The sequence below is a fragment of the Ooceraea biroi genome, chromosome 12 (assembly GCF_003672135.1).
Source record: "Ooceraea biroi isolate clonal line C1 chromosome 12, Obir_v5.4, whole genome shotgun sequence".
Taxonomy (NCBI): Eukaryota; Metazoa; Arthropoda; class Insecta; order Hymenoptera; family Formicidae; genus Ooceraea; species Ooceraea biroi.
This window is the reverse complement of record NC_039517.1, coordinates 697,710-724,193: the sequence shown is the minus strand read 5'-3', so window position 1 is coordinate 724,193 and position 26,484 is coordinate 697,710. Positions and strand designations below refer to the sequence as shown.

General features: G+C 44.5%; 4 protein-coding genes across 7 annotated transcripts in view; 2 read left to right on the top strand and 2 right to left on the bottom strand.

Moving 5' to 3' along the window:
- LOC105278836 (mothers against decapentaplegic homolog 6) overlaps positions 1-7,566 on the top strand; it is a 56,417-nt gene extending 48,851 nt beyond the window's left edge. For both annotated transcript variants that reach the window (XM_011338230.3, XM_026974123.1), the window contains one exon: positions 163-7,566. In XM_011338230.3, the coding sequence (XP_011336532.2) occupies positions 163-515 (353 nt within the window). In that variant the 3' untranslated portion in view covers positions 516-7,566. The remainder of the gene's footprint in view (positions 1-162) is intronic.
- On the bottom strand, positions 7,560-15,340 carry LOC105278835 (synaptic vesicle glycoprotein 2C). 3 transcript variants are annotated; one of them, XM_011338227.3, is made up of 10 exons: positions 14,453-15,330; positions 11,340-11,402; positions 11,018-11,179; positions 10,380-10,542; positions 10,169-10,290; positions 9,726-9,964; positions 9,456-9,637; positions 9,041-9,336; positions 8,643-8,930; positions 7,560-8,318 (listed from the first exon to the last, which is right to left on the bottom strand). In XM_011338227.3, the coding sequence occupies exons 1-10, from the start codon at positions 14,487-14,489 to the stop codon at positions 8,272-8,274; spliced, it is 1,599 nt and encodes a 532-aa protein (XP_011336529.1). In that variant the 5' UTR covers positions 14,490-15,330; the 3' UTR covers positions 7,560-8,271. The 3 variants fall into 3 exon arrangements, with proteins under 3 accessions (XP_011336529.1, XP_011336531.1, XP_011336530.1); XM_011338229.3 differs by lacking the exon at positions 14,453-15,330 and adding an exon at positions 11,480-14,445; XM_011338228.3 differs by lacking the exon at positions 7,560-8,318 and having other exon boundaries at positions 8,649-8,930; positions 9,716-9,964; positions 14,453-15,340.
- A 2,973-nt stretch (positions 15,341-18,313) lies between these two features.
- On the top strand, positions 18,314-18,986 carry LOC105278838 (NADH dehydrogenase [ubiquinone] 1 alpha subcomplex subunit 2). The gene is made up of 3 exons (XM_011338233.3): positions 18,314-18,512; positions 18,612-18,718; positions 18,826-18,986. Exons 1-3 carry the CDS (start codon positions 18,430-18,432, stop codon positions 18,915-18,917), a joined length of 282 nt encoding a protein of 93 aa, XP_011336535.1. The 5' UTR covers positions 18,314-18,429; the 3' UTR covers positions 18,918-18,986.
- A 37-nt stretch (positions 18,987-19,023) lies between these two features.
- On the bottom strand, positions 19,024-26,296 carry LOC105278839 (GDNF-inducible zinc finger protein 1). The gene is given in 12 exon segments (XM_011338234.3): positions 19,024-19,747; positions 19,931-20,163; positions 20,235-20,453; positions 20,698-20,786; positions 22,547-22,821; positions 23,048-23,317; positions 23,470-23,662; positions 23,745-23,912; positions 24,056-24,253; positions 24,324-24,591; positions 24,681-25,239; positions 25,815-26,296. Coding segments are annotated over 12 exon segments (2,775 nt in total). The 5' UTR covers positions 25,938-26,296; the 3' UTR covers positions 19,024-19,567.
- Positions 26,297-26,484: the final 188 nt, after the last annotated feature.

Below are 26,484 nucleotides of genomic sequence, written 5' to 3'. Positions count from 1 at the left end.
GTACTTTAAAGAGGAGAACCCGTTTGATTAATAAAAGAAAGTCCCGTAGAACGCACTGGTTTGTAGAAAAAGGGAGAATTGGGACACGAAAATGACGCGAAACGTCGAATCGTCGTCCTCTTACTGCTTCACTTCTAATCTCGTATCATCCTGTTATCGCAGGGCTAACGCTCAGTCAGGAGGCGGACGGTGTATGGGCGTACAACCGGTCGGAGAATCCGATCTTCGTGAACTCGCCCACCTTGGACGACCCGGAATCGAGGACGCTGCTGGTGTACCGGGTGTCTCCGGGTTTCTGTCTCAACATCTTCGACCGCAGTAAGATCGCCAAGATGCAGCTTCCATACGGCGGCAGTGGCGGTGGCGGCCAGGCCGCGGGCTTCGTCGCTTCCGGCCCCGTCGACATCAACTCCGTCCGCATCAGCTTCGTCAAGGGCTGGGGACCCAAGTACTCGAGGCAGGAGGTCACCTCCTGTCCCTGTTGGCTCGAGGTACTTCTGGCGCCGTGCAGGTGATCGACCCTCGCGGCTGGCCAAGCCGATGATGAGTACCTCGTCAAGCCTCGTCCTCGACTACGCGCCTCTTCCTCCCCTTATCGTTGTTTTCGCCGTCGTCGTCGTCGCCACTGCTCTACGGCGGAGGATCGGCGATAATGATGCGGCGACCGTGGCCTTTAGCTCCGTCCTAGCGAGAGCTGTGTTAACGAGGGAAAGAAAAAAAATAATGCGAAATAAAACGATAACGATTAATGATAATGATAGTAAGAACGCGTGCCGGGGGTGACCGCCCGGCGACGCGCGTGCCGGGTTGGGTCGCCCCAACAACCCCAGCAGTCTTACCAAAGTACACGCCGTTAAGGATTTTATACGCGTCTGCGAACGATTAGGTCGCGTTCCGTCGTTCTCTCGTCGGCGACGGGAAACGAAGATGAGAGATCATGGAGAAGCGAATGGAGAGAAATCGCTTGCGAGCGTGGTCCATCGAACGCGATACGAACGGAGGAACTCGCTGACGAAGTGGTACCCTGGGACTCTTCTCGCGCGTTCGTTTCGGGCTTTAGCTTCTTTTTATGTTTTTTTCATTTTTTGCTATTTTTTGGTTTCTTCTCAATCGCCGAGACGTCGACGTTACTCGAACCTTGCCTGAGGATTTCCAAGCGGGAAGCAGCGAGGGAAAGGGAAAGGGAGAGGGAGTCGGGCTTCCGGTAGGTCTAGTCACTCGCGTTCAATTTGCAATCTGACTTCGCGGATTCGCGCGCGCGAATTTCAAATCTCAGTATGGCAGGGAGAATTCTTGTAAATCTTATAAATCTGAGAGACGCGAAGCGAGAGAGTAACGTCGACGAGGCGGGAGAGGAGGGATTAGTTTATGATCGCGGAGGAAATTTTCGGAATGGATCGCCTTTATTTCCGTTCAAGGAATAGCAGGATTTTACATCGGCATCTAATAGCGGAAAATCCGTTCAGACAGCAGATACGTGAATACGTCTATCATAAAAGATTAATTAAAGAGGCGTTCTGCTTTCTTTAATTCTCGATAAAGAATAAAATTATCCTGGACTTTTCCGCGTATTCAACCTTACATCCCGTGGAACTTGCGTTGAAACTGCCAAGAGAGGAAGAGACGAAGCAGGGGACAGTTTATCCAATTTACGTCCGCGCATACATAAAGCTCGTAAACGGAACTTCATGAAAGACGAAGTTTTATGCGCATTTAAATGGACTTTGCATTCGAGCAAGTGCGTCTGCAGTCCACCTAATGCGTAGCCTGCAATGGAGAAGCGCGCTACGTCGTTCCATCAGCAACGAGAATGTTTTCTTATATATATATACTCATTTAAAACAATTAAATCTCTCATTGAATTTATTAATAGAACCGTTTCTCGTCAAGTTTATCGAGCCGATTAGGCTCTTCATTAATTTTAATAATTCAGAAGACGCTTTCTCTCCGGCTGGTAACACGAGTTCCACGGCGAGTCGTAAACGTCACGGGACAACGTACTGCATCTCGGATAGTCGTCGCGCGATCGATCGGTTCGCTGAAAGCGAACGTGCCACGAGTCCCCGGGTCGCGTTATCTCCGGTCGTCGTTCGGTGTTGTACATATACGTGTGTAAGTAATATACGTGTACATACACTGTGCCTTCCCAGCTTCTCAGCTCCGCGATGTGTGCGGTGCACATTACTTTCTTTCTCTCTCTCTCTCTCTCTCTCTTGCTCTCTTTCTTTTTCCTTCTCTCTTTCTCCGGGGAGAGAGAGTAAAAGTGCGCGCCAAAATCACGTGCCAAGCTCGTCTCGTCTCGCGCAAAAGATAACTTCACGCCCGTGCCCTCCCTCACCCCTCGCTTTATACAATAAGCTTTGTACTACAGTAATACGATGTACTGTGATAAGAGACGCCGGACGCAGGTATTTTTTTCTTCCTTTTTTTACGAGTGTCGTTGCGAAGCGGGCGAGACGAGAGCGAATGAGAATGAGAAAACAGGAGAGAGAGAGAGAGAGAGAGAGAGAGAGAGAGAAAGAGAGAGACAGAATAATATAATATAAAACTCGTTTGCGTGTAATTATTGACGAAGGAAATTCTGTACATCGGTTTCTCGATTAATCGTCCCGCTAGTCGTCGATCTCGATCTCGAGATAATGAAGAATTCTGCTTTTTTTCGAACTCCCCTATTCCTTTTTCTTTTTTTTGGAGTGTACGAGCGCTCCGGTTTCCGATGTGCGGGAATTTTCCACGCGAGACGTAACGTGCGTATACGTGGCATTTTTTTTACATACATACTCTGTACATAAAATCAACAATTTGAGAAGAAGGAGCCGAAAGGAGAAAGAGAGAGAGAGAAAGAGCGTACATTTTTCGTACGTGCGTGCGTGCGTGCACGGTGTTCAGAGTGCGACGCGCGTTCAAGGAGTACATATACTACAATGTAACATGTACCAGTCATACGTATTCATCCATGCGCGTACACACACACACACTCACGCGCGCAAATCGACTGATCGAAAATCCGTAGGAGGGATCGCGCGCGTTTCGGCCACTAGTTCTACTTTCGTATCACCGCTTTTACTCGGCGTAAAAGTGGCCGTTACTGCGATTGATTTTCCCGATCCGCGGATACCGGATCGAGAGCTACGATACATACATTGTGATGTGTATACGCCGCTTCGACGTTATATATAATTAATATAGTATACACCGAGACGTATATGCAAGAATAACACATTCATGGGTAGCTAGGCTGTGTCTGCTGTGCGTGTGAGAGAGAGAGAGCCGCCGGGTTGGATCATCGGCGAAAATAATTGTAACGACGACGATAGGAGGGATCTCCCAGCCGACAGATCGCTCGCGCTTTCGGCGACTCCGACTCGCTCCTCGCGGTCCCTTCTTCACTGCCCCGCCTCCCCGAACACGTTGTCGCGCTCGTCGTCCGTTTATCCGCCCCTTTTGCCCCTTTTCCAATTAAGAGACCGAGAGGTCCCTTATAGAGCATCGCTCGTGCACTGCCGTGGAACGCTCAAGCTTAAAACGGCACCGCGCGCGTTGTCCGCAAAATGATGAGTTCGTCCGTTTGTCTAATGATGATTGATGAGACGCACGTTGACCGGGAAAATCCAAGATCGAGAATGACCTAAGCAATCCTGCTCACGAGATACAGATGCTCATCAACGATGTTCGCACGTTTTTTTTCATTTTTCATTCATATTTCTTTAGGTAATTTATCGAAAGAGATACTCTGGTACCTTAACACTGGATTTATGGATGTTACCTGTATATTTAATATTACTGAAACGCGTTTCATATTGACGGGTACATTAAAATTCGATTTTCGATTTTCAGTTTTCGGTTTCTCGTTGATGAAAAATAATAATTGTGATTTCTGTATTTTTAAGCATGAATTCTCAGTCAGTCAACTTGACGGGTACCGTAAATCTAGTGTTACCTCGTGAAATTTTGCGATAATTTTATAAAAGAATCTTTGTAATTGTAAGAAAAGTAGTTTGCAAATAAACAGCAAAATAATAATTCCCAACATTTTTGAGAAACGAGGGGCATAATGTTTAAAAATTTCCTTTCGATAATAATACAATAGACGTAAACTTTTTTTTATTTTTTATATTGCGATTCGATTAATCGTCGCACATACGCTGATATGCGTACGCGCAATGTGCACAATTGTGCGTTAATCGTACGGATATTTGTATCTCTTTGTGCTTTCTATATCACATGTATATATATGTATATCGTGCTTAAACATGCCAAAAAGCGATCGTGCGTGGCCGTTGCGCGTTACGACCAAAAAGATGCTCACGGAGGCGTACTAAAATTAATGGCAGGACTGTCCTACGACATAAATATCGCTACGGGAACGTCGAGGCTTCTCCCCTGCGACATGCCCGTCGCAATAAATGCAAGAACGATTTCTCCTTCGTTTCAGGAATTTGCAAAACAGACGATAGAGGTAGCATCTCAAGTATGCGAACGAGCCCCAAGGGAAAGGGGGAGAAAGGGCGGATCGGCGCTCACGAAGCGCAGAAAATACGATAAATAATTCGCAATAATGAATCCGTTTCTGTCGATTATCGGGAAGAAAAGGGCGAATAAGTGAGCGTTGCGCTTCGTCATTTTTCACACCGACGTTCTTCGATACCCTCGAACCTTCTGCCTTCCGATTTTTGTCTCCCACCCTTATCCCTTTGCGAAGGATCAACGGATACGAGAGCGTTATTTGTAGACGACTGTACGATTGTATATTTGCAGGCAACGCGACGAAACGGTGGCGAAGGGTGCAAAATTCGCTTCGCAGCGTCGTGAAATTTCGGGAGAGAAATTTATCTTCTTTTCACTCTACCTCCTCGTTCCGCGTCGATCTTTCCTCCCATCTCATTGCGCTTCGTCCTCTCTCCCTTTTCGCGATCCATTTTCTCGCCCTTTTTGTTTCGGCATTCATGTTGCACGTGTCCCGCAAGATTCGGCAACGAAACTTTCCGTTCGCTTGGAATTGCATTCTTCAAATTACGCTTTCATCCTTTATCTTCTTTTTTTTCTGGATTCATCGCCCGCCCATTCAATGTTTTTTATTAGTATAATGTCGCTTCTGTTGTTTCTTGTAACTAGGAAGACTGTCACGTTGGCGGAAACGATCGGCATGTCCGAGGCGCGCGAAGCAAGACTGAGCTTTTCCGGTAATAAGAATAATAATAATTTATTCTTGCGTCCGTGTGTGTATATCCGTGTGCTGCGAGAGATCTGCAAGATCTCAGACGTGACGCCGATTGGCTTTTGCCAGCGAAAGAGCGAGCCGGCCACTCGCTCGACGAGTTACCGTTTTTCTCTCGGGCGACGCAATGCGACGTGCCATTTATCCAGCGTAGTAATAATAACGAGAGTAATAACATTAACGCTAACAAGTCACCGAGAATGACAATTAGAGCGGTTTTCTAGACTAACTAACTCTTAACTGCTGTCGCGACCGGCCGACTCCACTCCACGTGTCTGCGTGTATGTGATTATCTGCGTGCGTGTGTATGTGTGTGTGCGCGCGCGCGGGACTAGGTTTAAATAATCCTTAAACCATAGACATGCAATACGAAAGTTCCTCGTTAGCGAGATTAGATGCCTTCGAGTCGCGAATCTCACTTGATGATGATCGACCGCTGCGAGTTTCGATTCCGCGGAAGAATTTCTCGCCCCCCCGGGGGGCGAGAAGGCGAGAAGGGTACGTGACAATAAAAAAAGTTATTAAGGTTGGGGGACGGGAGGGAGGGATCAAGCGAAGGACAAAGTCGCGCAAACGGACGAATGAAGGCAGCTAATTTCCCTATAAGGATTCTACGTCTGTGAAACATAGTGCCTTTATATAGCCGTTCACTGTTACATTAAATTAAACTAGAGCGTTTAGAGAGCGAGAGAGACAACTAGCGGTTACGTCGCGCGCGTAGGGGTAAAGGATATATAGGATAAGCGACCCTTCTTCTAAGCGCTTCATCGCACATGGGGACGGTTCTCTTGCCGCCCGCATTTTGTTCAAGAAAAGAAAAGGAAGAAAAAGACGCTCCGTTCGTATCTTACCTCCTCAAGTCGAGTTTGTCAATCCTCTTTCTCTCCCTCCCCCTCCCCTTTCTTCTTTTTCGCCACTCTCGAACAATCGTGTATACCGGACGGACTGAATTTTGATAAAAAAACAAAAGAAAAAAAGAAAAAGACGAAGGAAATTTTGAGCGAATTTAAAAAACGAGTTCTCGATTCCTGCCGTGTCTTGCGTTCTGAGGGTGCGTCTACAACCCCTTAGGACGTAACAAATAAAGAAATAGTGCCTTAACGTAAATATATACACCGTGAGATATTTGTGTTTTTTTGAAGGTTTAATAATTTAAATAGAGTCCGGGGGATGCGTTTCGACACGGACAATTTAGGTTTTCCCCGATCACGCGGCCTTGAATCGCGATCTCGCGGCACCAATAAAGCGCGTCGGGGCCTCACCTTTCCCTGGAGGGGGTGAAAGAATTCACCGATCATCTTTCGGCGCGTTAAAGGGCGCGCGACCGTATTGAATCGGAAAAATCGTCATCGCGATTCCATCGGCGAATTCCGCAGCTACTCAGAATGACTAAAGAAACTTCTTGCGTCTTTCTAGTCACTTGCGTCGGATCGTAGGCGAAAAATTGCGGGGGACAATTGCGATTTGGGAATTTGACCAATGAAAACGTTGTCTATTATATATTTTGATTGGTGAAATTCCAGTCTTCAAATCGTGATGCACAGTCTGGTACGGGCTTAACGGCAGTAGTTCCGGAATTCGTCGATGCGCGAATGCGATGATTGCTGTGTACCGATTGCTTGGCGCGATCTTGATCTTCGACTCGGTATCGACGAGCGGAGAGACATTGTTATTAATTTACTACGAAAGATTCACGAACAACGACTCACATGCACGGATGTAAAGGGGCCTTCCGAGATCGGCGCGATTTCTCGTTTTTACGAGTCGAGATATATATATGCAACAAAAAATATATATATACATATATAGAGGTATATATATGTATATATATTATACATGTAACTGTGGGGTGCAGAAGGAGTGCACAACCAAGGATGTGAAAAAAGAAAATGAGAGAGAGAGAAAGAGAGACCGTTCTGTTTGTATATAGTATACATATAAGGTTTGAACGCACGTGTGTGCGTGCATGCGCACACGCATACGATTATACATACTATGTATATATTATGTATTGTGGCGTCGATGCGGCGACGATGATAATAAATAATAATTATAATAATAATTATAATAACGAATAATAGTAATGAGTAATAATAATAATAATGAAGGAAGCAGATTTATCGAAGATAAGTGCGAGATATAGCGTGTAACGATAACGATATTACTAGATAAACCTCCTGAGGATTCACACAATATTATTTTCAATATCATTGTACTTGACTCCGAGGCGAGAAGTCCGACACGCGCTTTTAAGCTCGATCGCGAACGATCGCGTAGATCGAGAAGATCATGAAAAAATCCTCTCCACTCATTTTTACGAGAAGAAAAAGAAACAAATATATGAAATTGCAAATTTGTATTCCGTACTTGTCTGTCAATCACCGACTCACCAACAGCCCATCCTGTTACGAATGGTAAAAAATCGTTGGCAACGAAATATAAACTTTTCCTTAAATAATTACATTAATTCTTATAATATTTGCTCTTTCTCCGTTTCAAGCTGCAACGCCTAAATAAAAAAACGCCTTTTTTATTTCGCTACATTTTTATTTCCGACATATATATATTATAGTACATTATCGCGCGACGACGACGAATGGCTCGCCACGCGCTCGTTCTCGTCACTCGTCGCAACACGCGCGCGTGTACGATATGAAAATTAATAAATATCTATCGGAATGATTATTTACAGACGAGGTTGCTACTTTGATCGACGAACGGCGAGCGCTCTATGTCAGATCGTGATAAAACTACGCGAAGAGATTTTAAAGAAATTTTCTCAAAACGTCGCGTTTCAAAGTTCCGATTTCACCGAGCACGTCAACCATCCGCGACGACGCGGAGTGCACGCGAGAGGCAAAGGCGCGCAAACGAGAAACGGAACCGACAGTCTGTCGACCAATGCTCGTAATTATTATTTACAGAGAGATCAACGGGCGCATCGCGCGCTTTGCGGAAACCGCAAACGAAGCGCCTGTTCGCTACCTCGACACCTCGAGTCTCTTCTTAAACTTAATATGCGTCTCCTCCTTTTTTCGCCGCGGCGTCGACTTTCACTTCTTCTCTTTGCTCGGTATCAGAAAGCACAGCATTCCGCCACCTGGAAACGATCGATTATTCATTTATTTTCGTCCTTATTCGGAGATCGCGAGTACCCCCTCGAGTATTCCTCGTGATTCGAATGGTACCCTGCAACACCCTGTAACGTCTCATTATCTCGCTCTCACTTGAATCGCGATCGCCCGTTAAATTCAGGTTCCAACGAAGCGAGTTGAACAAAATAGAAAGGAAGAACGAGTCGGACGGACGAAGAAATAAAAAGGAATCGAGAAGATTACTCAAAGGTGTCTCGGAAGTAATTCATTAAAACGCGCGTTTTCCTCTTTGATCGAGCGAGACTTTTTCTTTCACTTCGTGCACTTACACAGGATGATGCCGGCGAGCAGGAATATCAGGATCTCGCAGCTGATATCCAGCAGCATGCCGAACGCCAGGTTGCTCGCGACCGCGCCGGTTCTACCTAGGCAGACCATCATGGAGACCGCCGCGGCGGACACGTGCGTGGGGAAAACGTCCACCGCCACGCTGGTGAGCACGAAGTTCGCCGTGGCGATCGCCAGGGACAGCACGCACGCCGCTATGAGGATCTGCAGCGACGACCGGACGAAGTAGATGCCGAGGCCGGCGAAACCGGCCGTCAGCATCATGCTCACTGCAGAAGAGAAATATAAGAAATTAAGCTTGATTTTATTATTAATTTTATTTTTTTATTTAAATATTATTATTAATTTAATCCGGATCAGAGGTATTATGTAACAGTACCTGGCATCGTTCGGCGGCCGACGCGATTCGCCAGGTAACCGGAGGCGATATTGCCGACGAGGCAAACCGCGTTGATCGTCAGGGAATTGATGAACACCCGCTCGTCGATGCGCGGCTTGCACTCCGTGCTGGCGCCGTTCAGCAAGAGGAGGAACAGCTCCTCCGGGACGGTGTAATTCGACGGTTGCGTGTCGTGTATCAGCTCGCAGACAGTCACCGACGCGTTCGGATGCGACTGCTGATAATGCTCGAAGCGGTTGAACAACTCCGGCAGCCAAAGACCGAAGCCGTAGTACCTAGACGCATCAAGAAACATGAGTATGCCCCTCTTCAAGAGGTAGATTGACAACCGATTAATATTAGGAATAAAATAGCTTTAGTAGCTCGCGAAGTGGACGATTAAGCAGAAACTTACCCGAACATGTTCGCGAAGTAGATTATCCACAGGAGAATGGCGTACTTCAAGAGGGGTGGCGACGCGATGGTGCGCAGCTGCCACCAGACGTTCTTCACTAGATCCGTCAGCACGTCCGACGGAGACGACGGTGCCTCGTTTTTCTCCACTTTGAACACGGCATCGGAGAGGAGTTCCTTCACCTGGCGAAATATAACGCATTAATTGAAAATTAATTAACAAATTAATATTAATTAATTGAGAAAAATAATTGATTATACTTGCGCCTACCGGAAACTCGCTCTTGTCGCGCCCAGTGTTCGCCGCATAGATCCGCCGAAGGATCGCGAGTGCCTCGCCGGTCTTGCCCTGCGACACCAGGAACTTGGGGCTCTCGGGATACGTGAGGGTGATCGCAGCGATGGCAAACGTCGGCAGGCTGAGAGCGCCGAGGAATATCCGCCAGGAGTTGTACTGGAAGCCATAGAACTCGAAGGATAGCGGCAGCGGTATGATGATCCACGCCAAGCCTGCGAGCGAATCAGAGTGATAAATCAGCTCGATAAATCTGTTTAAATTCTCATTCGCTTTCTTGCTTTCGGGAGAAGGGAGGAGGGGAATGTAATATAATTATATTTAAGAGAATGCGAATTTCTTCTAAAAATAAAATTCGGTGTACTCGAAAGATTTGTTTACTGGAAATAAAATTGTGTGACAGAGACGTGATCATTTACCAGGTAAAATCAGCCAAGCGAGGGTAAAGAAGAAGCCTAGGAAACAGATGCTCTTCGCTCGGTGCCTCTCCGCGTGGAACTCGCTGAGGTACATGTACACCAGAGAACCGGGCGCGCCCACCCTAAAAATAGCCGAGAAATCGAAGGGAGTGAAGGCGAGGGCGCAGGTGGAACAATTGTACTTGTACTCTGTGCCATTCCCAGTACTTACAGGAATCCGCTTATAACTCTGAACAGCAGGAGCAGCTTGAAGCCTTGCGAGAAACTCGCTATCAGCGTCAAGATGCTGTCGCCGAAGAGCGTCATCACCAAGATATTTCTTCGCCCGTAGGCACCCGCGAAAACTCCCCAGAAAAGGGCGCTGATCACCGTGCCTAAAGAGAAGAAGAGGATTCGTGACACAGCCGAGTCATTAAAAATTTCAGGCAAATTTCTTCCGCGTTTTCGCTTAGAAAAAATACCATCGCCCGAAATCTGGCTCTCTCTTTTATCGTTTTAAATAACTTTAGCGTAAAAATGTTATTCCAGATGATAACTAGTAGTAGTTCTCATCGTATATATAAATATATGTTTTAGCTTGGGAATTTTATAATTTAAACACAATAAAATTTATACATATACAGGGTGAGGCACCTAAAACCCTGTTTTTTATTAGGTGGACACGTAATAAAAAACTATTTAGAATAAATTATGTGTCCCTCGAAACCATGCAAGTTTGGTCTGATACATTTTTTTTCTATCACCAATAACAGCCGAGATATTCAAGTGGCCTGTTTTAGGTGCTTTATCCTGTATAATTAATTTTTTCTCTAAGTTTTAGAAATTTTATTTATTTAGCTGTTCGTCTACCTATGAGGAAGGCAACGTTCAGCAGCCCTTTCTCCTCGGATCCCATGTTCAAGTCGCATTCGGCGGACGGCAGGATGTACGCGTTCACGCCATACTGGCAACCGACGCAGGTGAACATCACGCCGCAAACCACCAGGAGAGTGTACTGATACCGACCATTCTCTGCGAACAATTACAAATCAAGTAATTCTGACGTCTTCCATTCCATAGCAAACGGTTGTAAATTCAAGACACTTGAATTTTTCAATTTTTAATTCAAAACACTTGCGTCTGACATAAATTTCACGCGGTTAATAATAATAATAAAAATAATTCGACTCACCACATATCTCTATAGCCTGCTCGAAGTCCGCGGTCCCTTCCCTGAGCCTATCGTTTTCCTTCTCTGAAACAACAATGTCCTGTTCAGTATACTCCTCCGGAAAAACCGTCGACGGTGATAACCGTAGTAATAATCTATACTTGTAGCGCCACGACAAGGTGTCTGGAGCCGACTTTCCGTATCCGAAGTCCACGGCTGTCCGTATTAGTTCGTGTCGCGCGAACACGTATTCGATCGTGTCGTCCAACGTGCGCGATTAATCGCGTGGAAAATAGATGTTTCATAAATAATATGCGTGCAGTGCGCCCGTTTACGCTCTTTCTCTTCTCTCTTCTTCGATAACAGCAGACCTCTGCATCACGTACGTCACGTACCAAAAGCCGATTGTGCGCGCTCCTCCACCGATCAACTCGCGCGGAAATTCGCGTTGTGAAATTAAAAGACGCGAAATGTGCGAAATATCGCTGAAATTTCGTAACGGATCGCCAATGTTCTTCTGACCCACTTGCTATCGGTTCAGCCGCGATACCTGCACTTGCGCGGCATAATCTGACGCCTGGAGCACATTGGATTGGATCGACCTTTTTCACGCGAGTCGGTGCTCCAAGCAAATAGATAGGCGCGTAGATAGATGATCGTAGGATTACACAAGTGCGTGTACTTATCACTGCTCGTCGATTGAACTAGTATCGATCGCGATAAGGATCTACCGCGCGCGTCATCGTTCGCTTCTGAACCGCGAGATCGTCGGACTTATCTATTGCAGCGTTTTACATGACGCTTAAATCCCCAATATGACGTTGAATTAATAAATGATAATATAATAATAATAATTTATTTGTTGATTATTATTAAGTATTTTTTTATTAATAATTCCTTGAAAAATCGTAAGAATGCGACAGCAGCAGTTTCCTTCCCGTTGCCGGTTATTTTCCTATCAGACTATTCTAGGCAACACTAACTAGACACTAAAGGCACATGTATACACAAAGTATAATCGGCACGGTGATATCAGTAATTGATGTTAAACACGCAGCGAATGAATGCATTAAATACCGCTGAATCGTACGAGTGCCAGGCGCGAAAGAGATGCACATCATCATCATTCAAGCATTCCGGATCCATTCAGGAGAATATCCGCGTGTCATCACAAAATAAGATCGTTTTCAAAATAAAATTTGAAATAACGATTAAGCTTATGTTATAGAGTAGAGGTCGGGGACTTCCCATTTCAAAATTTATTTTAAAAATTTCAATTTTAATGGTGCCCTTCAATCCCTGCTGATTGGCGGGATTCGTAATGACTCGTCTTCGATTCCAAATGAAATTATTCCGTGACGTGCGCCTCATCTCGTCATTCGCATTCTGTTTACCGAAACAAACCGCCAACGTCTTGCTTTTATTTACAGAGACCGAGGTCCCCATTGTTTAAAAAATTATTATTGTAAATCGGTCGCATTTGCGCGAGCTGTTCGGCCGATGCAACAATATACACGCACTTTTCCGATACATGTAATGCAATCCGACAACTATCTTGCGTTTCGTTTAAACAAATAGCGGCGAATCAAGAGCGAATTTCGTTGTGCGGTTGCACAAGAAAGGAGCCGTCATTACGTAATGGCGGCGTAATGACGATTCCGACGCGACAAATAATAATTAAATTTAAAGACTATGTTTAAAATAATTGTTGTTTTTCTCTTTCAGAAACTTCCATGCACGCGCATGGGGACTGTGTAGACCGGAACAAATCGCGTTGTTATTATACATATGCGAGCGTTATTATATATTTAAAAAAAGCGAAAAGGCCGTGAAAGAATATAAATAAGAAATCGCAGAATAAGAGGCGTCGAGAGGAGATTATCACTGTTAAATTTGCGTCACGGTCGCGACATGGTGGATTTTCGTAACACGATCGTGAGGATCGTACTGCGACGAACGATGGAAAAGCACGTGCGCTCATGAGAGCCGTACACGCTGACGCGACTCTAATCGGCCGATTACACGTCAAGTGGAGAATTAAGGGATAATTAGCGGCGTAATTGCGCTTTGCCGTTTCGGCGGAATCGATGTAGCCAATTACATCTTATTCGCGTTTTTGTCACAGAGAAATCGCGTGGTGACGAATTTTTATGAAAAGCGACCGACCGTACAGCGCTGTTGAATATTAATTGTGCCACTGATCGATCGTGATAAAGATTAATTTCTGCGAGATTAGAAATGTTAAGTTAATAGCAACAATTGATGATAACTACAAAATTGACGAAATTTGAGAAACTATTTCTTGCTGAAAGGATCTTCTTTGCGGGGGTTTCTTAATGTTTGCTCTCTCGTTCGGGTGGAAAGGCGAACCGAGAACCTGGCAGAAGCGATAAGATACGGGAACAAATGGTGTTATCGAGGCAATTTTCGAGAAACCAGATTTAAATCAGCTGCCGATGCCCAAACACGTCCCGCGAATCCGTGCCAAATTAAATAAATGAAAGACGGATTCGGACCCCCCGCAGTGAAATATGAGGTACTTCGCGGACTCTCTTGACTAAACTCGTCCAAGTTGAATTGAAATTCTCAATTTAAAATTATCCACATTGTCGATATTAATTAAGAGAATAATTCTGCGTAATTTTTATTCAGCAAAATCCAGACTCTTAATTTTCTCGATTTCGGCGGATTAATTCAAAAGCTATAACATGTAACATAAAAATGTAGATTTCACGTATCATACACGCGCGAGGCATTTGTGTAATTAATATAATTACATTAGAGATTTTAATGACCTAATTATAATATATCCTAATTAAATATAGTCGAGCCTTTCTCTCTTAACGAAACTTATCAACTCTACCTTTCTATAAATCTTTTGTAAATTTTTATCAAGTGACCAGTGTGCGCTCGAATAATACCAAAACTACGAAAATTACAAAAAGTGAAGCTGACCGGTCAAAAAAATCCTTCTTCTCAGATACTCAATCAGATACCTTCCTACTTAAATACATAAACACAGGAACCTACAAATCACCACATATAATCCACATTGCATTGAAAGTTTCAGTTCCCACCCTCCATACCGCCTGGAAAAAAAGAAGAAAAGAACAAAGAAGAAACGACAGACTGACCTACTGCGAGGGACACGGTGGAGATGCGGCTGACCATGATGCTGGACGACGCTTCACCCCGGCAGCACCCCGAAAACTTTCCAGGAGCAGAAAAAAGAAAAATCAGCGCGGCAGCTGCGGTAGGCGCAACAACCTCGTCGGTGGCACGGTGGCGAAGAAGCCGGATCTGCGACTGCCGATCGTGGGTGGTGTGGAAACGTCGTGGCCTCCCCCGGTTCGCGGCGCGGCTCTTCGCACGTCGATGACGATGGATCGACAGATCGACCGGGGCCGTCGTTGCGGCGTTTTAAATATTATGTCATGCGCGAACGAACGAACAGTCGCGCGGTTCACGGGGGGACGCGAATAGGCGCGAGCCCAAAAAGGAAAAAAAAGAGGAAAAGAGAATCCCTCCCCCACCTTCCGCGCACGCCGATCCGCACGCGATCGGCGGCGCGGGAGATCCGCAACGATGGCGGTTGACGATGACCGGCTCGTTATTCGGGCCGAGTACACGTGCCACGCGTTGTAAACACGATTGTCGACGGGGATCGTAAACACGTTACACGCTAGAACAGGGGGACTTTTGTTAATTGTCAGACTCGTGCTGAATTTTCGATCGAGCCATCGAGCGAGCGGATATCGTCTCGACGCTGACGATGCGCTCGTTCGTCGCTCTCGCTGGTTTTAACGGCGAAATGCAAAAATGCGTGAAATTTTTAATTATTTGTCTCGTTTCTTTTTTTAGTGTTTTTGATAACATGGGTTGTAACATATATTTGTTATTAAAAACGCTAAACGTCTCCTCTTAATTCTTGATGTGAAATAATAATATGTAATATGTAACTCGGTGTTAAATATATATAAATGTATTTTGACTATTTGTGACTATTAAATTTATATTGCAGAGACTCCAAAGTTTTGAAACACGTAAGACTACTTTTTGTTGTTTCGCACTGAATCTTGTTCTTATCTTAAAATAGAACAAGACGTTCGCTGAATTTGGGAAGAAAAAAAGACGTCAGAAAGTTAATCTACCAAAAAATTTAATCCACCTTGAATTAATTTACCTGTGAACCCGTGATTTCTGATGGTCATGTCATGCGCGTTTCTCGATCAACGTATTAACGTTTTCGCGAAAAAATTTCGTCGCTAACGCATCATTAACTCTCAATGAGAAGGTTCAAGCACCGCCACGAAAAAGAGACCACTTTCGGCTGAACGAGTGATAGATTTTGTTTAATTAACGCGTTATCCCAGTTTGCTTTGCATTAAAAGAGCTGCGAACCCGTCAGACGGAAAAGTCAATCCGCGCGTGATCGCACGAACAATATTTGCCTTCAGAATTTGCGAGCGAATTGAACGAATTGTTCCCCAAAATGCGATCGCCACCAACGGCGAGAATTTTATAAATAATCGCGATCTCACTTGGGGTACAATATTCTCGATCGATGTATTGCAGACGCACTTTTGCTTCCTAATGCGGCGTTGTGAACATTATTATGAAATCAAATCAAGCAGATTAAATTGATTAAATTGATTAAAAGGGAAGTTAAACATTTCGGAGCCTTTTTCAACGCAGTTATTATTACGCGAGCACTATACCATAATTGTAATATTTATTAGATTTTGTGCTAAATATGTGGCAATAAAGTAATTGCCTTTTATAAAATAATGACGCAATATTAAAGAATATTTAAGCACGCGAAGAAAAAGAGATTTATTTGTAGAGCCAACCAGCTTTATCCATGATTAAAAAATGCTATTTCTGTGAAGAGATTACAGAGTTTCTCGTATTACGGATAAGTAATCGCTCGTATTAGGATTAAACTTGCCCTTAAATGCGCCGCAGACTTTTATACTTACAACGAGAAGGTGTGTACGCATATCTAGGTGCCGGTCAGGGCGACATCAGCAAGCAATTATAAGAATGTTTGCCCATGGGTGCGGTTCTTCTTTCATTAAGGGGACCAGAAACCCTTGAAGAGCGAAAAATTGACGTATGTCCGTTGACCTGAGAATTAGGACCGAATCGATATCCCATTCAACTGTGATCGTTTTAACTATGACGATAACTTACTCTACTTGCCCTTTCGAAGCAGATGCAATACGAGAGAATCACATATTTTATACGTCACGTTTATGCAAATATATTAAATACGAATACCCATACAGCACAGAAGCTTACACCAACATTGCAGCAACGTTGCAACGTTGCAAATTGCAATGCAACAGTACAAAGACATTGCAGAGATATATATCCGCAAAATACCAGCACACTTGTAGCAACATGACATTAATATTTCGGAAACATTGCACAATCAAAATTTGTAATTAATTAATATTAATAATTCATTTTATTAAAACATTGGAGTTTTCCTATTCTAACGAGATTCGTCCAAATCTATTCGACCAATGATGTGTGATGACCAGAATCTGAGCTCGGTAATATATATGTGCATGCAGTGTTTGTCTCTTTCGACTATCTAAAGAACATGGTGGTTGTACGACGCGAGCATCATTCTAAAAGAAAGTAGTTACGTAAAAGAAAAAGGTAAGTACTTTTTTATAATATTATGTCTAATTATAGCACTTGTGTGTTGTTAATCTTGTATCTATTAATTATAATAGAGAATCACTCTATTTGCCTATCTCACGGTTTATATCACTATAACCTCAAAATTATGGAAATTCATTAGAAAACTGCATATTAATAGTTGTAATATTTTTAATAACTTTTTCTGTTATAGAAGCTGTTCGTGAAATACACAATCATGCCACTGATGCAGAAATTGCTGAATACATTTCCAAATGGCTTGCTCAAGCTCCGGTTAGGATTGAGAGATCAAAGTATGTCATTTTACATATAGAATTATATAATTCTATACATACTTGCAGTATGTATATTTTTATGTAATTTTATGCTAATATATGAATTTTAATTCCTATTTTATTTTTACAGGCAACATACAAACAAAAACGAAGAAGATTCAATTATTTAATTAAAGGAAAAATATTTTAACATAATTAAAGGAAAAATAATAGAGGATTTTTAAGTTTTTTTTTTATAAAAAACAGTTACTTTTTTATAACAAAAATAGAGAAAATGTTTATTTCATTTTTTATTACTATTGTTATATTACATATAATTGTCTATTTATGTTAATAAATAAAAATATTGAAGTTATATAAATAAAAATATTTAAAGTATAATAATGAATAATTATAATTATTGCAAATTCATTACATTGCAATATTATTATGACGTTTCGTTGCAATGTTCCGAAAAGCGGACATTTTCACATTCTTGCAGTCCCATAGCAATGCTGCAGAAACATTTCGCAGTGAATTTGCAATGTTGCTACGTTGCGGTGGAAGATTCCTGCAATCTTTTCGTGCTGTATGGGTATTGATAAAAAAGTTTCAAAATAATTCTCGAATTTGATTAATTGATTTGAATTAATTTGATAGTCAATAAGCTGCAATGGATTTGTTTGAGGAAAATTGGAGCTTCTCTTTTGATCTTGATCAATTATTTATCTCTTTCGAAGAGAAAAATTTCAGATATAAGGTTGGCGCAGATTTCTCTTATCGTGTCGCGAAGCATCGAAAAGTAAGCTCTTAAAATTCTTGTTTTTCCTTTATTACTTACCTATTATTTATCTACTGTTACTATTTTTGTTGGCTCACTAAAACTCGACATATTATTACATTTCTTATCATTACGTAGAACAACAGCACACACACAATGTCGATCTTCGTACGACTTAATTCTTGTGATAAAGAAATTTCCTACTTTACCCACTAGCCCGCTACAAAGTTCCAAACATGAACAATAAATGATATGGCGCCAGCGCCCGAGACTTGAATGACATAACACGACATAACCTAGGTCCACCTAACCTCCCGTAACCTGATCGAGTACACACGGAGCTGCGCGATCGAAATCGTGCGAGCGACCTATGATTCTCGTCGCTTTTCACAACTGAATTCGAAGAATGGCTGCTGTGAAGTTCGGCAAGCACCTGAAGGAGCTGCGAATCCACCTCTGCCAGACGTCGAAGTCGAGCCAGGGCGTTAGGTAAAGAGTCCCTCGGTCGACAACGACGACGCAGGTGTTTCGATTCTCGTGAGATCGTTCTCGTCAAACTGTACTCGCATGATGTTTTGCACCTTGCAGGGACTTCATCGAGCAACAGTATGTGCCGCTGAAGAAGAGCAATCCGAGATTTCCCGTCTTGGTCAGAGAGTGCTCGGCGATCGAACCGAAACTGTACGCGCGTTACGGTACGTAAAACAATTCTCAAAAACTCTCTCCGCAGCTTTGACAGATGAACAGTTTCCATAAACATCGCGCTCTGCCCAAACGTAAGAAATCTCTCATCATTTTGCAGAGTACGGCGTGGAGCGCTGCGTACCTCTCTCCAACCTGAAATCGGAAGACGTGCTTGGGAGAATTCGGGAATTGGCGACTCGACAAAACTAAATATACCTCGCGACGTTAAAGTATGTATCATATACGCGTAGTGTTTTAATAAAATAACTATCGGAGCATCAGGTCAAGGGTTGCGCAAGAGACTGTCGCCACTTTCTCGCAGAAAAATATTTATTTTCTTCCATGATTTATATATATGAAGCAGTTGGTCTTTCGTGGCGTGATCGTATATGAATACTGTACAAGTCTGGCTCAATAAGTGTAAAAAAAAGATTTCAGGATTGGCAACTGATCGTTCGACGGATACCCCCCTTCTCTCGATGCATTATAAATTTCATTCAAAAATTAAGGGACCTACAAAGATAACGGATAGACTGGAGTTTGATATATATAGAGATATGTATAACGTAGTTAGCAACCAAAGTTGAAATTCAATCGTCACCCTCGTCGTTAGGCAGTGATAGATTCCCCCCCTAAATTCAATACGAAAATACGCGTCTCTAGAAGATACATCGTTTGCATTATTTTCTTTCTCTTCGCCTCTCCCTCCCCTCGCTTCAAACAAAATCTATGTACATCAGTCATCGGATTTCAGCGGTGCTAGAGGAAGCCTGCCTGCAGGCTTCCGTGCTTTTACGTGGAATTGAATCTAAAATTCGTCTAATGTACTCTCGCTCGCGAGCGGCAGAACGCGTGCAATTTCACGCTACGAACGCCGGTAGCCCGAAGCTCTCGGGCTTGAAGTCCGCCAGGCTTTCCAGGAGCAGCGTCGCGTCCGTGGTGAGACGTTTGGGAAGCTGGGGATCCGGCACCATCACCACTTGCATCTTAGCAGCGAGAGCAGCCTGCACTCCGTTCGGCGAGTCTTCGAAAATCAGGCACTGCGGATGAATAAGAAGAAAATAAATAATTGAAATGTAAAAATAAAATAATTAAAAAATAAATAAAAAGAATGTATACATATAAAATTCATAATTTATATAAACCAAACTAAATTTTTTAATTTATTCACACATATGACAAATAAATGCATAAATAAATACAACACTGTCTCTGGAACGAACCTTTGAGGGATCAGGGTTGTCGGGAAAGCGTCGCGCGGCCACTAGGAATATATCCGGGTCCGGTTTTCCCCGAGGCACTTCCAGATCCGAGCCACCGTAGACCTTGTGATCAAACAGCTCGAATATGTGCTTCCACTTCTGCGTCTTCAGGTCGCTGCTCTCCTGACTCGAGCTCGTAGCCAGGGCGATGGGTACGTTGTTATCCTTGAGGTGCCGCAGCAGCCTCTCCGCACCTGTGTAATATCGTTAATTCGTCAGAGGCGACCAGAAGACGCACCGAAGTCTCCCAGCCTGCGTAGCTCACCCGGCATCATGTTGCATTTGGGAAACACCTCCTGGTAGATGGAGGCCAGCTTGTCCTCAAACATCTGCACGCTGATGGGCAGCTGCAACAGGTCTATTATCGTCTGCAGCGCATCGGTGCTGCGGAAGCCCATGATCTTTGCCTTGTGTTCCCAGGTGTAGACCTTGTCGTACTCCTGGGTGACGCAGTTGTACGCCATCGTGTACAGCGACTCTGTATCTGTACGTTGGACAGAGAGCACAGAGATCAACAGGACAGAAAAATTGTGAATTTTTTTAGCAAGAACTTTGCGCTGCCCAAGCCCTGCAAAGTGTTCCTGAATTTTCTACACGATTGTTCGATAAATCACCGGGCGCGAGATAACGTAATCGCGTGGAGAAGGTGGCATTGCAGGTGGCCCAGTGAATTCTCACCGACAATGCTCGCGGAATCTTCTCGACGATGCTAGACTGAAGAATCTCACCCAACAGCAAACCGTCCATGTCGAAGATGCAGTGGGTAACGTTCCGGAAATTCATTCTGGCCGCCGTCGATCACTTCCTTGCTCTCTCTCTCCGATAAATTAATTTCTTAGGTTAGCCAGAGCGAGCCGGCCGGAAGAATTTCCCCCCCGAGATTTCCCGAGAAACTCGCGCGAGAGAGTACGGCGACTCCGTTCGAGAATTGCTGATGCAACTGCGCCGGAAGACGTCGTCTTCCACCGGACTCGATCCTCGCGATAAGGCAACTGGCGCTAGCCGCTAATACCGTGCGTACGATCAGATCCCGATGCAGATACGGTATCGAGCGGTGCTAGAGCTCTAGAGGTCTCTCCGCGGCCTTGGTCGCGTGGATGACCCTCACCCCTTTTCCGCGAGGGAGGCTCTCCCTGAATTTATGATTCGGTGATTTCGGTCAAATGAGAATTCGTTGCTTCGATTCTGCTCGTTGCTGTTGCTCAGCAATTTTTCTTAGAATAAAATATAAAAGTATAAGGGATTCTTTGTTATGTAATATCGAATCGCGCGAGGGTCTTCTAGCCCTTAATTTTGATGAGAAAAATCGAAACTCGAAATTTCTTTCTCAGGGTTTATAATTGGATTATCACTAAACGAGGGCGAATTCGTTGCTGTTGCTCGCTCTCAGCAATTTTCTTTATATTATATAAAGTCCTTATGTAATGCATGAATCACGCGTGGATCTTCTGCCCCTTTTGACGAAGAAAATCCACTTTCTAAATTCTTATCTCAGGGTTTATGGTTGGATCATCGTTAAACGAGGGCGAATTCGTTGCTGTTGCTCATCCACGGCAATTATCTTAATAATTATCTTTCGATTTTCATTCTTGTATTACATAATGCCTCATGGGTCTTCAATAGTTCTCGCCAGGGAGCATCGTCGTTGAATATTTCCCCTTGAATTCACGATTTGATCGTCTTCAAACAAGAAAAACGAACTTGTTTCTCGTCATTTTCAGCAATTACCTTGAATATTATTACATAACGCATGGATTCTCGACTCTCTTCACTAAGAAATCTCCTTTCGCGACTCGCTCGTCGGGCAGAGGAATTTATTGTCGTCGCTAATACAATGTTATTGCTAATCCATCAGTCATCTTGATTATTGATTATAAAATGCTTGTATTCTATAATGCATGGATCGTATACAATTTACAATGTAAAGGCTGGTAAAGGAAATCTTCGATGTAAATACGGGTAATAACGTAAGTAGCACATGTTCGCACACTCGTCGTACTTAAATTAAAGCTACCACACGTCTCTATCTTCGGAAAACCTCGAGGGATTTTATGAAATGTATTTCATAATAAATGTCTGATAATAAACAAATATATATATATATATATGTATATACAATTTGTAGTAATATTATTAATACTAACAACGGTACGATATAAAATGCGATTATACTCGATCCGCGTGATATTCGCTCTATACAAAAGACCGACGAAGCGTCCGTCATTTTTGCACGTGTTCCGCAACGTTTTACCTTTATTTTTCTGCCAAACCAAATCTTCGTCCTCTGGATCGCGCGCATCACTGTGAACCAAAACTGCGACGAAACGGACAAGTGTCACTGCCGAAAACTCGTTGTTCCGGAAGAAATTAAAATCGAAAATGAAATTAAAGGAAATTAAAGGCGAGAGTGATTGATCGATCACTCGAATGACTGCTGTGGCTCTCTTGCTTCAAATTGCGGCTCCTTTTTCTCGTTTATAGACTCTGCTTCTGCTTCGTTAACGTAACTCCTTCGATCGGCCAGCGCAAAGACATGATTCAACGTTACTTAATAATTTACTTGAAAATTTCAGTAACCTAAGATCGTTAATGGGAAAAGACTTTTATCTGTGCTGAATCAAATCGGTTTCCGTGACGTTTGAGATGCTATAAAAATTGTACGGCAAATTCGTCGGCAGGAAGTTCTGCAGTGCCGCTGGCACCGCGTTGAAATACGTCGTGTTTCGCTCCCTGAACACCGTCTCTTGAACGGTATTGGTAACGTCCGTCTGGAAGGTCTGAATGGTGGTCGTCGGAATAGCTTGGATGACGATCGGTTGCGACGCCGAGGCGTGAGGAACTGCTTGTATCACCTGAGAAAAAAAAAGAATAGCGTTCAGTTTTTTTTCTTTAAAGAGAAATTATATTTATTATAAAATTAGAGTTATAATTATTACACAAAGCCGAGCCAGAGAGTTTTACACTTACAAAACTCTGTACTAAATGTTTATATTTAATTTAAATATTTATTATACCAGAATAAAGAATTTGCAAATTTCAAATAATAACAGAAACGCGACAAGACGCGGCTTTACTTACTTGCACCGTCGTGGATTCCGTGTGGGGTACAGAGAGCGAATCCTCCGCCGGAGATTGCTGCTGCATCTGTGATTGGGCCTGCTGCGTTTGCTCCGTTTGCGGCTGCTGCTGCTGATGCAGCTGCTGATTATTGGTTAAATGCTTGGTGTGCGATGTGTTGATCCCATGCCGACGTTTCATGTGCTTGTTGTAATTCGGCCAGTTGGTGAAGTGATGCTGGCACTCCAGACAACTGTACGGACGCTCGCCGGTGTGCTGCCGCCTGTGCGTCTGCGCGAAGTGATAATAGCGTTAAATCGAGGCGGAGCGATCATTTCGTTGAAAGCCATGATAGAAAAATTTGAAATCACGTGGTCTCGTTGTCTTTACTATTGTTGTATCAACAATATGAAATAATTTTTATCAATCGTTACACTACTCACGGTTAAAATCCCCTTGAAACGGAAGCTCTTGCCGCAGAACTCGCAGGTGAACGGCATCGCGCCGGTATGGATCCTGTGGTGTTCCCGCAGGGTCCCCTTCTCGCGGAACGTTCGTCCGCAGACGGCGCACTGATGCGGCTTGGCGCCGGTGTGCACCGTCTCGTGCTTCTTCAGCTGCAAGGGCGTCTTGAATCTGCAATTTTTTTATTCCCATTGAAAGAAAGCGTGGTTGCGGTTCGACGCGCGCACTTGATTACGTTATATTTTCAACTCACGCCTTCGGGCACTGCGAGCAGTTGTACGGCTTGTCCACGGAGTGAGTGAGAAAGTGCGCCTCCAGGTTGCCCTTCTGTATGAAACTCTTGCCGCACTGGTCGCACGTGAAGTTCCTCACGCCGGAGTGGATGCGCTTGTGCGTCACGAGATTCGGCTTCGTCGAGAATCTGAAAACGGATTTCACTATCAGAGCGATTTTATCCATTTTTTATTTTTATTATATTATTATACTTATTTATTATAGATATTTTTTAATTTTTCAAGTATTTCAACTTCAGGTATATTCCAGAGAAAGTCACTTGTCCCGAACCTCTTGTCGCACTGATCGCACGGGTATCTGTTCTTCACGGTGTCGGGCAAATGGCACCGGTTGTGTATGTATAACGCGCTCTGCTGCCTGAAGGCTTTGCCGCAGGTCTGGCACACGTATGGCCGCTCCTCGCTGTGAATCGTCTTGTGAGAGTCCAACACCTTCTTATGTACAAATGATTTCCCGCAGTCTTCACAGCTGAAAGCGAATCGAGTCATCGATTTACGCCCTCGTACAATTATTAGACAAATAGACAAATCTCTCGTACCTGAACTTCGCCTTGTTCTTGTGCCTCTTGACGTGAGTGAGGAACCCGTAATACTTGTCGTAGACCTTGCAACACTGCACGCACATGTACTTGGCTTGCTGGCTGTGCACCGTCTCATGGTGCTCCTCCAGCGCTTCGAGACTCGGTAACTTGTCGTTGCAATCCGTGCACAGCCAAGGGTACCTCTCCAAGCCCTCCGCCTTTTTCCTCCCGTGCTTCGTCGCCTCCACTGTGCGCGCTTCCCTAATTTCTAGATTTGATTCTGTCTCTACGTTAAAGAAGCACACGTTGCATTAGATTCATGTAGACTTGTATTACATCGTAACGCCCGTTTTAGACGTACTCGATGTCGCTTACCAGGCATATAATTATCTACAATCTTCACGTTATTTTTCACAGCTGCATCGTTCTGCTCCTCGTCGATTTTGGAGGCTGCACAAAGCTGCTCCGCCTCTTCCTCCACCTTCTGCATCTGGTTCTTCCTCTTCAGTTTCTTCTTAGCCTGCTTGGGCGAGCTCCTCTTCACCTGTCTCTGTTCCATCTTGCACTTCTTCTGCTTCGAACCGTCCTGCGAGTCCTGCGTCTCCCGAGCCTCCGGGTTCTCGCCCTTGTCGCATCCTTCCATGAAGTAGGAGCCGCTCAGGATGTTGACCGTATCGTTGATGTAATTGCCGGGCAGCTGGCACTCGACCATCGACACCTTCCTGCCACTGGCCTCATCATCCTTCGGGAACTCCACCGTCTCCTCGTACTCGATGCTCGCTTCTATCGGCTGCGGCTCGGACTTGGGGTTTATCAGCAGCTGCCTCAGCGACAGCTGTGCCTGATTGGTCTTCTCGAAGAACTCGCTGCACTGATTCAACAGCTCACAGCACTCTATGCAGACTGCGAGCGGCAAGCCGTCCGTTATTAAAACCTGCGCAGTCATAATAATAAGTCGGTCAGCAATATATATATCCATCTTCGGTGATAAGAATGAAGGAGTATCGACGGTGCATTTGCATAAGGGGAACATATAACCGATGAATAAGTGATCGCCGTTGCCATAAATTTCTCAGCGTACAGCAAATGTGCGTATAGCTATTCCGAATGTAAAGAAATGCGGAATATGCAAATACACGTGCTCTTAAACGTCCACGCTTTTTATGAAGAATTTTAAAAACCTGCTCAGCAATTATGTAACATTTATATAATATGTCATGCCGCAATACGGTGCAACAAATATCAACATTGCGGAACTGATCTGCATCAAGAGTGAACGCATTTTCCGAGAACCAGGAGCAAGTCGCCTCGAGCAATTTTAAACAAATTGAAATTTATTAATTATCCCAAACCTCAAGAAAACAAAAAAGCACCTAAATACCCTGCATTAAAAAAGAATTGAGGCGTAATAGCACATAAAACAATAAATCCTTCTAATTTTCCTGGAATCAGCCGGAGCGGACTTGACGGAAGTCACCGCGATGGGACGCCGATCAGCCGCAGCCGTACCTGTATCTGCAGGCACTTGGCGATCTTCGCCTCGATCGCGAGCTTCTGTCCCTCGGCGTCGTAGATCCCGATGAGGCTCTCCTTGGTCTCGGCGCAGAGCCGGCAGAGCTCCGGGCCCGTCATCGTCGTCGCTGCGTACGCGCGAGATCGCCGCCGTCGCTGCCGCCGCCGTCGTCGTCCTCGTTGTTATTGTTATTGTTGTTGCTGTACGCCGCCGACGCCGCCGCGCGAGGAAGGCGCATCGCGCTCGGTTAGGAGGGCCGTCGCGATCGCGCGCGTGCGATCATCGTGTGATCGCGGCGCACACGGTGAACGGCGGATCGTCACGAGCGACGCCGGGCAGCGCCGCAGCGGACATGTTGTATGGTCGTCGCTCGTCGCCGTTCGAGGGAATCGCCGCCGGAGGAGGGTGACCGGGAGATGCCGATGGATGGATGGACGGACAGACGGCGACTTGTTGCGCGGCCGCGCGACGACGCGATCGCCGCACAATCGGATCGGATCACTTGGGCGATCGCCGATCGCTCGTACGCGCGTCCACGAGCAGCGCGGGTGACGGAGCGAGCCTCGTTCTCGCGTATCCCGCGACGCGCTTCCGCGAAAACATATATACTCGTCTCGTCGGGAACGTTTGTTTGGAAGAAAAAAAGAGCACCAGGCCCTCCGGTGC

What these genes read in the sequence shown, in the direction of transcription:
- LOC105278835 (XM_011338227.3), bottom strand. Translation starts at nt 14,489, where the DNA reads ATGGTCAGCCGCATCTCCACCGTGTCCCTCGCAGTAG. An exon ending in CACCGTGTCCCTCGCAGTAG is followed by an intron (nt 11,403 to 14,452) that starts GTCAGTCTGTCG and finishes TTGTTGTTTCAG; the next exon opens with AGAAGGAAAACGATAGGCTC. An exon ending in AGAGTTATAAGCGGATTCCT is followed by an intron (nt 10,291 to 10,379) that starts GTAAGTACTGGG and finishes GGCTATTTTTAG; the next exon opens with GGTGGGCGCGCCCGGTTCTC.
- LOC105278838 (XM_011338233.3), top strand. Translation starts at nt 18,430, where the DNA reads ATGGCTGCTGTGAAGTTCGGCAAGCACCTGAAGGAGCTGCGAATCCAC. An exon ending in AAGTCGAGCCAGGGCGTTAG is followed by an intron (nt 18,513 to 18,611) that starts GTAAAGAGTCCC and finishes TGCACCTTGCAG; the next exon opens with GGACTTCATCGAGCAACAGT. An exon ending in GAAACTGTACGCGCGTTACG is followed by an intron (nt 18,719 to 18,825) that starts GTACGTAAAACA and finishes ATCATTTTGCAG; the next exon opens with AGTACGGCGTGGAGCGCTGC.